Consider the following 17,351-nt stretch of genomic DNA (forward strand, 5'->3'; position numbering starts at 1 on the left):
CGGCCGCAACGTAGGGCAATGGCTACATTTGCTGCCCAACGGCTACTCTCAATGAGACCAACGGCTATGCCAGAGCGGGCCAGGGGGGAAGTAGCGGGGCCTCGCTCGAAGACACCGAAGGTGGCCTTCGCCCCCACGGATGCCTTCGGCCAAAGGCGTTTTGAGCGCACGGCACGCTTCGGCGAACCATGGTCTTAAAAGGGGGGAACTGTTGTAACATGGCTTTGGCGGGTGGCGAAGGCCCCCGACAGTGGGGTGTCACCAAGTCATCTTCAACCGTCTTAGGGTGGAGACCCGGCGCTGACTAAAGGAACTTTCCCGGCTATGCTCGAAGGGTGCAGAATCTCCTTTTCATCGTGGACTCCGCCAAGGCCAGGCACGCATCCCGCCGACCGCTTAGGCGGGCATCTCTAGTATTACGGGCGGAGGCCACCTTATCTCTAAACTAATCAAACAAACGACCTTGCCTAAGTGTGCGCGGGTACTCAAGCGCAGGTGCTCGCGGTCCATGCAAGCATGTCAGCATGGCCCCTGCGCGGCCGGGCGAAGACCTACGGATGATGTCTCCGCCCAGATCGGCGGAGAGGCTCCAAGGTGATGGCACGCCCCTGAAGGCGGAGGCCAGTGGCCAGGTGGAGACCTGCGGATGATGCCTCCGCTAGGACCGGCGAAGATTCTCCAAGGCAATGGCGTGCCCCTGAAGGCGGAGGCTAGTGGCGAGAACCATGGCCCCCGCGTGGCCGGGCGGAGACCCGCGGGTAATGTCTCCGACCGTCCGGTGGAGACCCGCCGAGGCAGCAGCGCGCCCCGAGAGATGAAGGCCAACGCTGGGGACCCAGGCCTTTGGGCCGAAGACCGACCTACAATGGGCTGGCTGCTCATGGAAGCCCATCACTTGAAGATGGTATGGTAGGATTGCCCCGCGAACAGAAGGCTAGCAGCGGAATATTCTAGGAATGTACTGTAGCAGTTGAGGGGCATTGTAATAAATTCTATTATGTAGTAGTTGAGTAACTCCACCTATGGTGGGGCACCTTTGGTGTCCCAGCATAGCAGGTCCCAAGCCCTGGTAAAGGAGGAGGGTTGTGTTAGGCGTGGCGAGCCAATGTAAAAACTTAGCCACTTAAATGGAGATGAAACCCGAAAGAAAATCGTTGGGGCATAACCCTCTTAGCGACGCGCCATATCGGAACCCGAGTATGGTGTTAAATGGGCAAGGGCTGGGTCGTCACCCCCATGACGCGCTGTGTCGTGATCTGGGCATGGTGTCAAGTAACCAAGGATCGGGTCGTCGCTTCCTTAGTGGCGCGCTACATCAGCGCCCGGGTGTAGTGAAAAATGAGCAAGGGTCTTCGCATCAGAGTCGACGGGTGCGAAGGGTAAGGAAGCTAGTCGAACCAACTAGGATCTGTTTAGGTAGTTGGAATATAGGGTCACTTACAGGTAAGTTAAGAGAATTAGTTGATACCGCGACTAGGAGGCGTGTAAATATATTATGCGTTCAAGAGACTAAATGGAAGGGTCAGAAGGCGAAGGAGGTGGACAATACAGGTTTCAAGCTTTGGTATACAGGGACAGTCGCGAATAGAAATGGAGTAGGAGTTTTGATTGATAAGAGCCTCAAGAATGGTGTAGTGGGAGTGAGAAGGCAAGGAGATAGGATTATCTTAGTCAAGCTTGTCGTTGGTGATATGGTCTTGAACGTAATTAGTGCGTATGCCCCCCAAGTAGGCCTCAACGAGAGTGCTAAGAGACAGTTCTGGGAAGACTTAGATGGCCTGGTTAGAGCTATACCTAGTAGTGAGAAGCTTTTTATAGGAGGAGATCTTAATGGGCATGTAGGTACTACAAGCGCAGGTTTCGAGGTAGTTCATGGAGATTTTGGGTATGGTAGTAGGAATCAGGAGGGGGAGGAAGCTCTAGACTTCGCGATAGCTTTTGACCTGATGATAGCCAACACTTTATTTAGAAAGAGAGAATCTCATCTAGTGACCTTTAGTAGCGGACAACACTGTAGTTAGATTGACTTTGTCCTCGCAAGAAGAAAGGACAAACGAGCATGCTTGGATTGCAAGGTGATACCAGGGGAGTGTGTTGTTTCTCAACATAAGCTTTTGGTGGCAGATTTTCATTTTCAGATGCGTGCCCGTAGGGATAAACAAGCTAAGATTGAAAGAACAAAGTGGTGGAAACTAAAAGGGGAGACGTCAGAGGTATTTAGGGAAAGGGTTATCAAAGAGGGCTCTTGGAAGGAAGAAGACGACATAAACAATATGTGGGACAAGATGGCAACCAACATTCGGAAGGTAGCCTCAGAGGTGTGTGGAGTAACCAAAGGAAGGGGACGTGAGGCTAAAGATACTTGGTGGTGGAATGAGGAAGTCCAAAGGGCTATTAAGGAGAAGAAAGAATGCTATAGATGCTTGTACCATGACAGGAGTGTGGACAACATAGAGAAGTATAAGGTGGCAAAGAAGACTACAAAGCGAGCTGTAAGTGTGGCAAAGGGTAGAGCGTACGAGGATCTTTACCAACATTTGAGTACGAAGGAAGGAGAGAAGGATATTTATAGGATGGCTAGGGTTCGTGAGAGAAAGACACGGGACTTCAACCAAGTTAAGTGCATTAAGGATGAAAGGGAGCATCTCTTGGTAAAGGAGGATGAGATCCGACATCGATGGCAAGAGTATTTTGACAAATTGTTCAATGGTGAGAATATGGACACAACCTTTCAGTTGGATGACTCTTTTGATGACACCAATAGGCGCTTTGTGCGGAGAATCCAAGAATCTGAGGTCAGAGAGGCGTTGAAAAGGATGAAAGGAGGTAAGGCGATGGGACCTGATGGTATCCCAATCGAGGTGTGGAGATGCCTCGGGGACATAGCTGTATTATGGTTAACCAAGCTGTTCAACCATATTTTTTGATCGAACAAGATGCCTGATGAGTGGAGGAGAAGTATATTGGTACCGATCTACAAGAATAAAGGGGATATTCAAAGTTGTACAAATTACCGAGGAATTAAGTTGATGAGCCATACTATGAAGCTATGGGAGAGAGTCATCGAGCATCGCTTGAGAGCAATAACGCGGGTCTCTATGAACCAATTTGGTTTCATGCCCGGAAGGTCAACCATGGAAGCCATTTTCTTAATAAGACAAGTTATGGAGCGGTATAGGGAGAAGAAGAAGGACCTACACATGGTTTTTATTGACTTGGAGAAGGCTTATGATAAAATACCAAGGAATATTATGTGGTGGGCGTTGGACAAACATAAAGTCCTAACGAAGTACGTCGGGCTCATTAAGGACATGTACAGCAATGTTGTGACTAGAGTTCGAACAAGTGATGGAGACACGGATGACTTCCCGATTAGGATAGGACTACATCAAGGGTCAGCTTTGAGCCCTTATTTGTTTGCTTTAGTGATGGATGAGGTCACAAGGGACATACAAGGGGACATCCCTTGGTGTATGCTTTTCGCGGATGATGTAGTGCTAGTTGATGAAAGCCGGACAGGAGTGAATCAGAAACTGGAGTTATGGCGGGAGACTTTGGAGTCCAAAGGTTTTAGACTTAGTAGAACTAAAACTGAGTATATGAGATGTGACTTCGGCACTACTACTCGGGAGGAGGAAGATGTTAGTTTGGAAGGTCAAGTAGTGCCTAGGAAGGATACCTTTCGATATTTAGGATCAATGCTACAGAGGGACAGGGATATTGATGAAGATGTTAGCCATAGAATCAAAGCAGGGTGGATGAAGTGGCGGCAAGCATCTGGTGTCCTATGTGACAAAAGGGTACCACAGAAGCTAAAAGGCAAGTTTTATAGGACGGCGATTAGACCTGCTATGTTGTATGGTGCAGAATGTTGGCCCACGAAAAGACGACATATTCAACAGCTAAGTGTCACGGAAATGCGTATGTTGCGTTGGATTTGCGGTCATATAAGAAGGGATCGAGTTCGGAACGATGATATACGTGAGAGATTAGGGGTAGCGCCAATTAAAGAAAAGCTTGTCCAACACCGGTTGAGATGATTTGGACATGTGCAACGGTGACCTCCAGATGCACCGGTGCATAGTGGAATCCTAAGTCAGGATAGTAACGTGAAGAGAGGCAGAGGAAGACCGAAGTTGACTTGGGTAGAGGCAATAAAAGGAGACTTGAAAGGATGGAATATACCCAAAGACTTAGCCTTAGATAGGAGTGCTTGGAAGATAGCTATTCACGTGCCTGAACCTTGATTGCTTCTGTTGGGTTTCAACTCTAGCCTACCCCAACTTATTTGGGACTTAAAGGCTTTGTTGTTGTTGTTGTTGTTGATGTAGTAGTTGAGTCCTATAAATAGGGGACACTTGTAACCGTGGAAGTTGGTTGGTGGACGAATTAATGAAACCATAGTTTTCTGTATCATTCCCTTACTCACCACTCTCCCTCCTATCGTTCTTATCCCGAGCCTCTGCCCGAGGCTGATCGTCCGATGGGCAGAGGCCTCGGTCTCTTCCACGTAGTTTGAAACCGCTAGTTTCAACATTGTGAAAACAACCGTCTACGACACGTGCGCACGTCTCCCAAGAATCTCAGGCAGATGAAACGGCGGAACTCTTGGTTAAATATAGTATAGAATTAGTAAGTTACTTTTTACCGAGCCCCATTACCATTCGCCGCCACAGCCTTCTTCTTCCTCTTGCCAACCCTAATACCTCCAAAATCATCACCAACCACTCCTCCACCGTATCCATTTTCATCAGCAAGGCCAGATTCATGGCAAAAAGTGATGCCCAAAAGAAAGCCGGAGTCATGGCGAAGGAGTGGTGGAAGTCAAGAAGCAACGAGTAGACCATCGAAGACCTCGTCATCATGGGAGTACTCCACAACAAGGAACTCACGGGATGGCGCGCGTCGAAGGGCAAGGGGTACCCTGATCCACAACCAGGTGAGATTATGGTTTTCGAAGATTTCTTCAAGCGGGGTTTTGGGGTTCCAGTGCATCCTTTCCTTCAGGGGCTCTGTCTTTATTACGAGATTGGGATTCGCAATCTGCATCCCAACTTTATTCTTCTTGTCTCCACCTTCATTCATCTTTGTGAAGCATATGGCGGCTTCTAGCCCTATTTTGACTTCTTTCACCATCTTTTCTGTCTGTGGAAGAAAGGAAGCGGTGGCTCGAAGATAGCCGGAGGTGTGTACCTCAACCTTCATGATGGGATGAAGGCCCAATACATGCACTGCCCTTGGAACATGTCGCTTGACGACTGGTACAAGAAGTGGTTCTACATCCGCAAAGAGCCGAACACAATCACACTGTGTGATGTGGGGTTCATTCTGGAGAAGAGGACCAGCTGGTCGGAGAAGCCCGAGCACCTAGTACATATCCCAAAACTACTTGGGATAATCCCGTGGAAGAAACTGGATGGTCCGAGCATAGTCGGGAACTTCATCAGCCGAAGGATCCAGCCCTGCCAGAGGAGGGTACACCTCGGCTACGAGTACCAAGGTAGCACAGACCCAACGAGGACAAGGCAAGAGGCGCTTGACAAGATCAAAGTCAGAGCCAAAATTAGAGAGCTATTTAACTTAGCTAATCCAAATTATGTTAGTTTGAGCGACATCGAGCATGCTTTCAAGCTCACCCGACCTCCCCCAAAGGTAAATCATCCTGCCTTGTACCGTAGTTTTATGTTGTAACAGAAACTTACTGTGTTATCTCCTTTGTGTTTCCTAGATTAATGGTTAGGATAGAGCAACAGTGTTCGTGTCTCCACCCCCCTGGTGTAGATTGGCTACAAGTTGCCGGCCCAACCGCCCAGACCAGTGCCAGGATCGAAGATGTCGACTGGGCCATGCTCGGAGTTGGGGAGGAGGCAGCGCCCAAAGCTGCTGGTAAGCGGCCGGTGGCCAGCAAGCGTCATCAGGCGATCTTTACACTATCAAACAATGAAACAGAGGATGCAGACATCTTTCGACTCGTCCCTCGAAAGAGGAGGCAACTGGAGTCGATGGAGCAAGGTGGCTCCTCCATGCCGGTGGGACCCACATCGCATACCACTGCAGCCCCAAGGACAAGCGGCGGAGGGGTCGAGCACCAAGGCCCAGCGTCGGTGCTGGTCATAGAGGGAGACCAGGTGTCACCCACAGAGCACGTGGAGCAAGCACGGCCAAAGAGACGCGCCTTTGCCACATCATTCCGCACTTCCAACATGTAAGTATTTGTAACCTTGATGTAAGCTTACAATTTATATTGATTATTGTTGCCTTCTGAACTTATCTTGGATATATTAGGTCGGTGTCCACCGAAAATCTGGACCAACTAGCCAGGAGCGGCGTGGCTCCACTAGCAATGTTAGAGAAGACTGCCCAGCAGCTGGCCATGGAGGAACCCATAGCAGAAAGTCTGTCGGAGCCTCAGTAGACAAGCGGCCAGACAATAGTCCCTGAGTAGGTGGTCGAGGGGAGAGCCAAGCCAAGTACAAGTGCTCCAAGCACCAACCCTACGGAGGGCGACACCACAGCACTAGGGGTAATGGGTCAGACCGAGGAGCGGCGGCCAAAGTCGAGAGCACAGAGCACGCTTGTCGATGCTGTAGCCCGTGGGAAGGCCATAATTATCGCAGAAGCTGCCAACTCCAAACCAGCACCGGTACCTGAAGAAGAGGCCAAAGAGGATGAAGTAGAAGAGGTCCTAGGCTGTCCATAGGACAAGCGACAACATGTATATGTGTTGCGCTGGTGGAACGACTAATGGGTTGTTCATGAGGAAATCCCAGAGGTCGAAGAGACCATGAAAGTTGAACGGGCGGCAAAACGACTGGTGATAGAAGTCCAGGTATGCTTTGCTTGACCACCTGACCTTGCCATCTAGTCATACTATCTTACTTAGCTTTTTGCATGCAGGACTTAATGAAGACCGCAAGGTACCGTAAGAAATGCTTCGACCAGATTGAGGGGATCATAGCAAGCAATAAAGAACTGGCGGCCGAAGTGGAACGCTTGCGCCACCAACTTGAAGCCGGCAACCATGAGAGGACAGAGCAAGAGGCGCAGAACCAGAACCTGGTCATCCAGCTCAGTAACAAAGAGCAGGAAAAAACAAGTAAGTAGTTACTTTATCGCAATGATTGCATGACAAGTGTTGTTGTGTTGTTGGTAGTAACAACCATAGTGTAGGCTTAGAAGCCAAAGTAGTCCGTCTCCGAGAGGAGAATAGTCATGCGGTCATAGAGTGTGATCGCCTGAAGGAGGACAATAGGAAACTGGTGCACGACCAGTCACAACTCTGGGACCATATGACCAAGATGAAAGAGGAACTAAAAAGTAAGTGTTCCAGACCCCTTTGCTCACTTTTGTTTCCTACCTTATCTTGTCGTGGTATGAAATTTTAATGTCTTGTGCGGTTTACAGTTTTAAAAGTTAATACCAAGAAGCATCTGGAAGCTGTGATGAAAGATTGTGACAGCTGGAAGGTGCGATGCCAAGAGATCACCGAGGATTGAGACACATGGAAAAACCGATGCCAGGATGTGGCAACGAGCATTTTGCCGGTCCTCAACCTTATCGACCCAGCGCTTATGAAGGACGTGCCAAGGACGCCACAGCTCGGACTAGTCGATAGATGCCGAAAGGCATATGGATGGTTCCAAGAGTTTGTGAAGGAGGCGGGTGAGTACACAGGCGCACATGTGCTAAGCATAGTACGTGCTCACTACCCCTTGATCGATCTCAAGCACCTAGAGGCTAGATACCCAAAGGAGGTAGATCCAGACAAGGCTAAGGAGCTTTGGAAGACCCATCTGGACTTGTTGGCAAAAATAATTGGCGACATTAACCTATGTGGAGACGGGACAACACCTGTACAGGGTACGCCATCAATAAGTCAGCTCGAAACGCCATCAGTTTTGAGCCAACCGGCGAAGCCTGCGGTCTCGACCAGCCAGGCATCGGCGGGGCCATCTTCTTTAGCTCGACCAGTACAAGAGTCCTCGAGACTCAGGCACGATGTCAGGCCCAGCGAGCAGCAGGTGCCGTGTGACCCAACCAGCCAATAGTATAGGCTATAGCTGTAGAAGAAGATGTAGTTGTGTTATTGTAAACTTAGACCTTTTTAGGCAAGCTTGTAATAACATAACTGTATATCAGCATAAGCTTGTTTGTTTTGTTGAAAACGTATTTAAGCTTGAATCTCGTGTTGGTGTAACTAAGTGAGAGCATATTAGCGTTCTGTTTAGTTGTACCAGTTTAGTCGACACATCATCCTGACAGGTTTGTGTGGCCCTGGTTTGTCCTGTGGTCAGAGTATGAGGTGCGTAGCCTGTGCACACGTAGACACAGACAAGTCAAACCAGAGGGGACCTGCCGATCACCCATAGCGTAGAGAGCAAATCCCATGCACGCGTTGGGAGGAACTGGAGACAGGGCCTGCTCCAAAAACCCAGGAAGGAATGGTGGTCGGTTTTAACTGGTTGAGTTAGGATAACAATAAACTTTAAGGTGACATATTAGAGTGGTCGGATAAATCATAATAGCTTTATTGAATTAAATTGAAAGTATAAGAGAAGTACATATCTTAGTAGTTAAGCATAGAAACGCCTAAGCTTGTCGATGTGCCATGAATTGGGTACGTCCATACCGTCTAGATCAGCTAACTTGAAGACATTGGTCGTGTGACTTCCTTGATCATGAAGGGCCCTTCCCATGGAGTTGTGAGTTTGTGGACACCAGCTTGATTCATCTTCCACTTTAGGACCAGGTCCCCGACCACGAAGAACCGCTCCTTAATGTTCTTGTTGTAGTACCTGCGTAAAACAGCAAGGTATTTGGCTGTACGTACGCAAGAATCAAGCCGCTTCTCTTCTGCACTATTCACTTCTAGCTCCCACGCTTTATTGGCCTTGTCTTCGTCGAAGTTCTCTACCCATGCTGATCTGAAGGCTATATCTACTGGGAGCACTACCTCAGCACCATAAACCATAAAGTATGGTGATACACCGGTATTGCGACTGGGTTGGGTTCTGAAGCCCCAGACCATGGCTGGTAACTCTTTGAGCCATCTTCCGGGAGCCTTGTCATTTTCTCTGTACATCCTCTTCTTAAGTGCGTCCAAGATCATACCATTTGCTTGCTCGACCTGTCCATTAGCTCTAGGGTGCGCCACCGAGACGTATTTTACTACTATGCTCCTTTCATCGCAGAAGTCCCAAAAAGCATTCCCGGTGAACTAAGTACCCAGATTAGTGATGATGCTGTTGGGTATGCCGAAGCGGTGGATGACCTAGTCGATGAATGTGATAGCCTTTTCTGAAGATGCCTGTACCAGAGGCATGTACTCTATCCACTTAGAAAATTTGTCGATGAGCACAAAGACACATGTAAATTTCCTAGGAGCTGGTTTGAAGGGCCCAATCATATCTAGTCCCCAGCATGCGAAAGGCCAAGAGGCTGGTATTGTCTGGATCTCATGTGCTGGTACGTGGATTCTGTTGGTGAAGAACTAACAACTCTCACAATGGTGGACTAGCTTCTCTGCATCGGCCACAGCTGATGGCCAATAGAACCCTACTCGGAAAGCCTTGCCAACCAGCGTTCTCGAGGCCATGTGGTTGCCACAGGAGCCAGAGTGGATTTGGCCCAGGAGTTGTTCGCCATCCTCCTGGGTTATACACTTCATCAAGATTTCCTCCTTTGCATTCTTGCACCATAATTTGCCATCGACGAGCAAATACTGCTTACTGCGATGCATCAGGCGTTCGTTTTCTATCCGATCAATGTAACCACTGCCATCTGTCAGGTATTTGATGAAAGGTACTCTCCAATCAGGCTGATTAGTGGTCAGAGGTGGCTTAGTGGTGCTTGATGCCGGAACCGTAGCCACCAATGGCTGGTCTGGAGGTTTGTCGACCGTGAGATCTTCCTCTTTGATGGAAGGCGTGAGTAGGTCTTAAATGAATACGCCATGTGGGACTTTGGCTCGGGATGATCCTAACTTTGATAGTGCATCTGCTGCTTGATTTTTGTCCCGGACCACGTGTGTGTACTCGATGCCGTAGAACTTGCCTTCCAGCTTTCTAATCGATTTACAGTATGCATCCATCTTTTCACTGGTCGTGTCCCAGTCCTTGTTGAGTTGGTTGATGACCAGAGCCGAGTCTCCATAGACATAGAGACGTTTGATACCGAGCTCGACCGCAATGTGCAAACCATGTAGGCATGCTTCGTACTCGGCGGTGTTATTAGATGCTGGGAAATAAATCCTGAGGACGTACCGGAGCTGCTCCTTGGATGGTGACATGAAAAGGACTCCTGCTCCTGCACCGTCAATGTTGAGAGAGCTATTGAAGTACATCTTCCAATACTCATCGGGCCCCTGAGAGGCAGGTGTGCTTAAGTCTGTCCACTCGATGATGAAATTGACGAGTGCCTGAGACTTGATTATAGTATGGCTTGCAAATTCCAAGGAGAAAGGGCATAGCTCTATTGCCCATTTGACGATGCGCCCATTCGCATCCTTGTTGCGAATGATGTCTCCTAGAGGGTACTCGATCATGACCACCACACGATATCCATTGAAGTAATGTTTCAACTTTCGGGATGTTATCAGTATGGTGTAGATTAGTTTCTGAATATGTGGGTACCTGGTCTTGGATTCATTGAGTACCTCACTAATAAAATAGATTGATCGATGTACCTTATAGGCGTGGCCAGGCTCATCGTGCTCGACCACCATGGCAATGGAGACCACCCGATTAGTTGCTGCAATGTAAAGTAGGAGAGTTTCATCTTCTCTAGGAGCAGTGAGGACTGGAGGTGATGTTAGGTATTGTTTCAGTTGTGTGAAGGCAGCGTATGCTTCCTTTGACCATTCAAACTTCTCAGATGCTTTGAGCAGCTTAAAAACGGTAGTCCTTTTTCTCCTAATCTTGATATAAAATGACTGAGAGCAGTCATGCATCCGGTAAGCTTCTGGACATCCTTCACCTTTTTGGGCGGCTTCATGTCTAAGATAACTTTGACTTTCTCTAGGTTAGGGCATATGCCATCATGACTGACGATGTTGCCAAGCAGTATACCAGAAGGAACACCAAAGATGCACTTCTTTGGGTTTAACTTCCATTGGAATGTATTAAGGGCTGCAAAGGTGCGTTCCAGGTCGTCAATAAGGGTATGTGCTTCCTTGGTCTTGACAACTACATCATCAACATAAGCCTCGATGAGGTCATCTTTTATCTCGTCTTTGAGGCAGGCCTGTATGGCATGTTGATAGGTAGCCCCAGCATTCTTGAGCCCGAACGACATGGTCGTGTAGCAGTAGGCGCTGAAAGGCGTGGTGAAAGATGTCTTGATCTGGTCGTCCTTTTTAGAGCGATCTGGTGATAACTAGAGTAGCAATTGAGAAAGGAAAGCAGCTCGCAACCGACGGTTGAATCTACGACCTCGTCTATGCGAGGTAAGCTGAAGGGGTCCTTTGGGCAGTGTTTGTTGAGATCAGTGTAATCAACACACATTCACCATTCATTATTCTTTTTGCGTACAAGAACCGGGTTGGCTAACCACTCCGGATGATACACTTCTTTGATAAATCCAGTTGCCAAAAGCCGTGTAACTTCTACCCTAATCGCCTCCTTCTTGTCGTGAGCGAACCATTGTAGCTTCTGCTTGATAGGTTTGGCCTTGCCGTTGACATTCAAGGAGTGCTCGATCAAATTCCGAGGTACACCGGGCATGTCAGTAGGTTTCCATGCGAACACATCCATGTTGCTCCTCAAGAACCTGACGAGCACGTCTTCCTATTTGGGATCCAGGTTGGCCCCGATAAGGGCCGTTTTGCTGGGATCACCGTCGACCAGCTGGATCACCTTGTGCTCCTTGGACTTGATGTTCTTGCGTGGAGCCTCAAGCTCTAGGATCTCCAGGTGGTCGGTTGAGGTCTTCTTGGCATCGAGCATGGTTTCAGCCATGCGAATAGAGAGGTCGTGAGCCTCTGCTATTTTGAAGCTATCGTCCTCATAGGTATACGCTGCGTATATGTTGTCCCTGAGAGTTAGAACCCCTTTCTCAGTAGGCATCTTGAGCACTAAATACCTGTAATGAGGTATGGCCATGAACTTGGTGAGTGATGGTCGACTAAGGATAGCATGGTAGTTGTCGTCGAAGTCAGCGACCATGAAGTTGACGTAGTCGATGCGGAAGTGGTCCGGGGTCCCAAATTGCACGGGTAGCGTGATCTGCCCAAGAGGTGTAGAGCTCTATCCAGGGAGAACACCCCAGAACTGTGCCTCGTATGGTTTGAGATGTGCCTAGGTTATCTTTAGGGCTGGCAGACTGTTCTTGAACAATATATCGATGGAACTACCGCCATCAATCAGCACTCTATCAAACTGAACCTTGTTGATACAAGGATCGAGGACCAGGGGAAAATGCCCTAGCTCAGGTATCGCAGCCCATTGGTCCTTTCTACTGAAGGAGATCTCACGATGAGACCAAGGAGAGAGCCGCGGATCGGCGATGAGGTTGTCGGTGTTGGCCATGTTCAAGCAAGCGCGGGCGAGCAGCTTGCGTTCTCGTTTAGTCTCGATGGAAACTTTGCCTCCAATGATGGTGTGGACGCGATCAGTTGGCTTGACATACTTGTGATGGGGATCTGCGTCGTCATCGTCGTTGTCCTCGTTGCGCTGTTCCCCTACGTCGTTAGGCTTGTCAGACGTATCTGGAGCCTGTTAACGCGTGTAGATAGACTTGAGAACGCGGCAATTCTCCATGGTATGGTTTGACTTAGGGTGAAGCTGGTAGGGTCCTTTCAATGCTTTGGCATAGTCTTCTTCATAGTTGCGATGTCCGCCACCTTTCTTAACGGTGTTGACCTCGTCGTCGTCTTCCCGAGCATGCTTGCCCCTGTAATCGTCACGACGATTACGCCGCTGATTACGCTGGTCGTGGTGGTCGCAGGGGTCATTGCGCTGGTTGCGGCGATCAAAATTGTCGTTCCAACCATGATTGCTGCGGTAGTCGTCGCGGTGTGGGGGGTGGTCGGAGCGTGGAACCCTTGATGCTTCCTCGATGATTATCTTTTTAGCATCGTCGGCATCCGCATATTTCTTAGCAGTGGCCAGAAGCGCTGTGACTGATTCAGGTCTCTTGCGAAAGAGCTTGTCCTGTAGGGCATCATGGAAGCAGAGACCAGTAATGAAAGCCTCGATTGCCTCATTGTCGGAGATTGATGGGACCTTGATGCGCATCTCCGAGAAACACCAGACGTACTCGCATAGTGGCTCATCTTTTCGGTCTTGAATCTGCTGTAGATCATATTTGTTATCGGGTTGCTCACAAGTAGCAATGAAGTTGTCGATGAAGGCTTGCTTGAGCTCTTGCCAAGAATCAAAGTAGTTCACCGGCAAGCTGACCAGCCATTGGTGACCTGCATGGCCGACAGCAACTGGAAAGTAGTTAGACATGATGTGCTCATCAGCCATGGCTGATCTGCACGCAGTTTCATAGAGCATGACCCATAATTCGGGGTTCTCCTTGCCGTCATACTTCTGAAGTTTTTCGAGCTTGAAGTTCTTGAGCCATATGACTTGGCGAAGGTGTGGAGTAAACTACTTCAAACCCGAAGGGCCGTGGGCAGTATCATATTCCATACGGCGATAGCTTTTGTGGGATGCATGATCATTGGCTCTTTGGTTGATGTGATCGCGCAGATCACATCCTCCGAGGTAATGGCGGAGATCGTTATTGCCATCACGGCGATCTCGGTTGCCATCCTGATTAACCCTGCGACCGTGGTTATCGCGGCGATTATCATGGTTGTCTCGGCGGTTGTCGTCCCGAACGTCACGGTGGTTGTCGTCCCGACCACCATCATGGCCACCGTTTCTGCCTTGACAGTTGTCTGATGGGTCGTTGTTGCGCGAGCCACGTTAGTTGGGTGGCTGTGAGCGACTTGAGTACTGGCGGCTATGGCTTGATTCGACTGAGATGGATGGAGCCCGAGCTTGATTTACAATCTCTGCGGTCTGGGCCATAGCAGCCGTCAGGTAAGCCTATATATCATCGCGAACTGTCTGTGTTTTTGGGGTATTGGGTAGTCGTTGCATTATCGCCATAGCAACAGCTACGTTGGCGCTTGGAGTCCTGAAGACCTGCTTGTCCCCCACCCTATCAAAAGCATTGTTAAGGTCACATGGCTGGACCCTTATGCGTCGAGCCTCCTCTTCTTCCTCGGCTTCAATTTGTCGGCGATTAAACCGGTCAATATTGCGTGCTTCGCGTGCTAGCCTCTCTTGTTCTGTTTCGCCGACCGTCGGTGGTTCGTCATTACTGACGACATTGATCAAGTCTCCTCGCCTTGGTGGGAAGGACGGGAATTGCAGGAACCCCGGGGCATGGTCTGGGGTATCCAGATCGTATTCAATGCCTTCATCGTCATGACGCTGGAGCTCGGTGTGGATGGAGGCATTAGATGAGATGCTGGACGAGGAGCTTGAGCCACCCTCTTGAACTGTGTGGACCGATCCTTCTTGATAATCCTCAATTCGGACCATGTTGACAAAGTTGTGCAGGTCGTAGGGCTGGACCTGGTGGTTTTCCATCGAGGCTTCATACTCAGAGAGCCAGAGACCCGTCGTAGGGGCTGGCCGGCGACGGACGAAGCGCCCTTCAGTAGTAGATGTGACCACGAGATCCGTACCGAGTCGTGTAGGACGACTGGCCCGAGTTGGTCGGGTAGATCTGTTGTGGGTCGTAGTTACTTGCTCATTAGGTTGACTTTGAATCAAACTTACCAGAGTCAGGGTTTCGGCAAGTTTGGTGCCGACCCGATTGATGGAGTTGAGAAAGTCGGTGTTGTCGATCTGCCTCCTTTTATAGCGAGGAAGCGGACGATGGGTTGTCGGCGTGGCTGAAGACAACACTGGCGTGGTCGGAGCCAGATCCACCGTGGTCGGAGCCGTAGCCGATGCAGGTGAAGCAGTGGTCGGCGCAGATTGAAGCCGCACCTCTTCTAGGGTCATGGCGATGAAGTTGTCGAAGTCGGTGGTCCAGGTGATCTGGCCGATGGTGAACGTGAGGCCGTTCGACGTAGCCATGGAACCGGGGATGATGACCATCTTGTTCACCTGGAGAGCAGTACGCATACCCCCTACCTGGCGCGCCACTATCGACGAAATATGGTCGGCAGTTTACCTAGGGGTATGCCCAAGGTAGTAGATTATCAGCAGACATATGCGCAAGCAACAAACAAGATGGTAACGCAAGACAAACACAAGGTTTTATCTAGGTTCGGCCGTCGTAAATGCGTAATACCTACGTCATGTGTCTGATTGTATTGTTGTTTGCCAATGAGAGATATTTTTTAGAGGGGTCCCCTACCCGCCTTATATAGTCCGGGGGGCATGGTTACAGATCTGGAAACTAATCCTAGCCAGTTACAATTGCCATAGGTGACCGGATAATGATTCCTATTCTAACCGACCAGGATCTTGCTTGATCTCTAAATCTGTCTTGATTTCTTGTGCGGGATTCCGAACAGGTTGGCTGGGCCGCGCGTCGTCTTCTAGTGGACCGGACCCCCTGATTTGGGCCGGCCCAAGCCTAGCCGTAAGGGTATAGGGGTTAATACCCCCACAGCGTCTGACTCTGCCTCTGCGCTCGTCACCGCCGCCACAGCTGCCTGCATCACGGACTCACTCGACCTCGCCGCTGCGCTGTCGCTGGGCTCCCTTGACAAGGCCGCTGCTTACGCGCCCATTGCCGTCGTGCTCGCGGCTCCGATCGACTGCTGCGTCGCGCCGCTGGCCTGCCTCGCCACGCTGTCGTGCAAGGTCACGCGCGGAGATGACACGACCTTCGATGTGCTGGCCTGCGGCGACCGGATGTCCGCCACCGACGACCATGGGGCGACAGGACCTGCAGCCATGAAGCCAAAGCGTCGCAGTGATACAGATGTGAGCGCCGGCGAGGCGAGGAACGCTGTTGCCATAACCAGCCACAGGCTGGTAGCATCTACGGTGACGGCGCCGTCTTGACCGCTATGGTGGGAGAGGGGAGGGGAGCGCCGACGAGGTAGGAAGCTCGGAGCGTCACGGTGGCGGACGGCTGGGAAGACGAACGCCGACCCAGCAATCGGCGGCGGCGACAGAGTCGATCAGGGATATGTACGTCGTGATATTGGACCAGCCCAGAAAGTTGCAGCGGCGCATATTTCTGGCTCCACCGTCGGATAGAAGTGAACAGCCAAAGACTGCAGAGCGCTTCGGTCAACTTCAGAGGATCTGGTTCCGCCACCTCCTCCTCAGACTGTCTCCAACACCGCGCCCCAAACGCATATTTACATCCCAGACGGTGTTTTGGGTACCGGAATCGGCCTCCAACTGATGACCAATACGCAAGACGCAATTTGCGTTCGAGGAGAGAGGAGACGCAAAGTTGCGTCGTCATCCACGCGCGACGCAAACTGCCGGTGCTGCCCCTCTCTCGCTCTCGTCTCTCCCGCGCGCCGGAGGCAGAGCTAGGGCCCGAGCCCGCGCCTGCGCCGGAGGCGGAGAAGCTGCGCGACGGGGAGCCGCGGCGGGCCCCCTCCGGCGTGGCGCGGGGAAGAGGAGAGGGTCGCGGGGGAGGGAGGCCATGCAGAGGAGGGAGCTCGCCGGCGGGGTGAGAGGCAAGCGGAGCTCGGCGGGGAGGGAGGCCAGGGCGCTCAACCGGCATGGATTCGGCCGCCTGCTCGTCGATCTAGCCGCCTGCTCGTTGGATCTGCTCGTCGCGCAGAGCTTGAGGTAGAGAGGAGAGAGGGCGCGCTGGATCCGCCGGAGGGAGAGAGGAGGGAGCGCCGACCGGCCTCCTAGGGTTGCCGCGCCGCCGGATCCAGAGCTCGCGCCTCCCCCTCGAAGCGTCCGCCGTCCTGGTCGGACCCGTCCGCCGCAGCCGCGCCAGCCACTGCAGACGCCGCGCACGCGGCGCAAGCGGACGGAGGAGTTGGAGGAAGATGATGTGGAGATGGAGGCAGGTGCCTTTGGGCCGGGGCTCGGGAAGAGTGGGGGCGGCGTGGAGGGGGACAGGAGCCGCATCGCCATGGATGCAGGCTGCGCTTGGCCTTTAGACTTTTGCGTCCGTCGAAAACGTGAAGTTTTACGTCCCAGAGCTTTTCCCTGTGCGTGACTATAAGATGAATGCGTCTCGTATTTGCCTTGGGCCTGTCGGAGACAGTCTCGCTGCACTCTCCGCGGTGCCGAGCCCTCGCGGACGCGCCGGCCCCGATCCGTAGCCGCCGTGCCACGACACCAGCCAACGCCCCGACACTGTGCCGTTCTCCCCACCACGACGCCGAGCCTCCACCCTCGGTCCGCTGCTGCGCCGCGCAC

At 51.1% G+C, this 17,351-nt stretch overlaps 1 protein-coding gene across 1 annotated transcript; it reads right to left on the minus strand.

Moving 5' to 3' along the window:
- Positions 1-16,427: 16,427 nt before the first annotated feature.
- On the minus strand, positions 16,428-17,063 carry LOC136469209 (uncharacterized). Its single transcript, XM_066467500.1, has one exon. It carries the CDS (start codon positions 17,061-17,063, stop codon positions 16,428-16,430), a length of 636 nt encoding a protein of 211 aa, XP_066323597.1.
- Between the last annotated feature and the right edge of the window lie 288 nt (positions 17,064-17,351).

Source organism: Miscanthus floridulus, chromosome 1 (assembly GCF_019320115.1).
Source record: "Miscanthus floridulus cultivar M001 chromosome 1, ASM1932011v1, whole genome shotgun sequence".
NCBI lineage: Eukaryota > Viridiplantae > Streptophyta > Magnoliopsida > Poales > Poaceae > Miscanthus > Miscanthus floridulus.

Excerpts from the sequence above, each read along its gene's own strand:
- LOC136469209 (XM_066467500.1), bottom strand. The coding sequence starts at position 17,063 with ATGGCGATGCGGCTCCTGTCCCCCTCCACGCCGCCCCCACTCTTCCCG.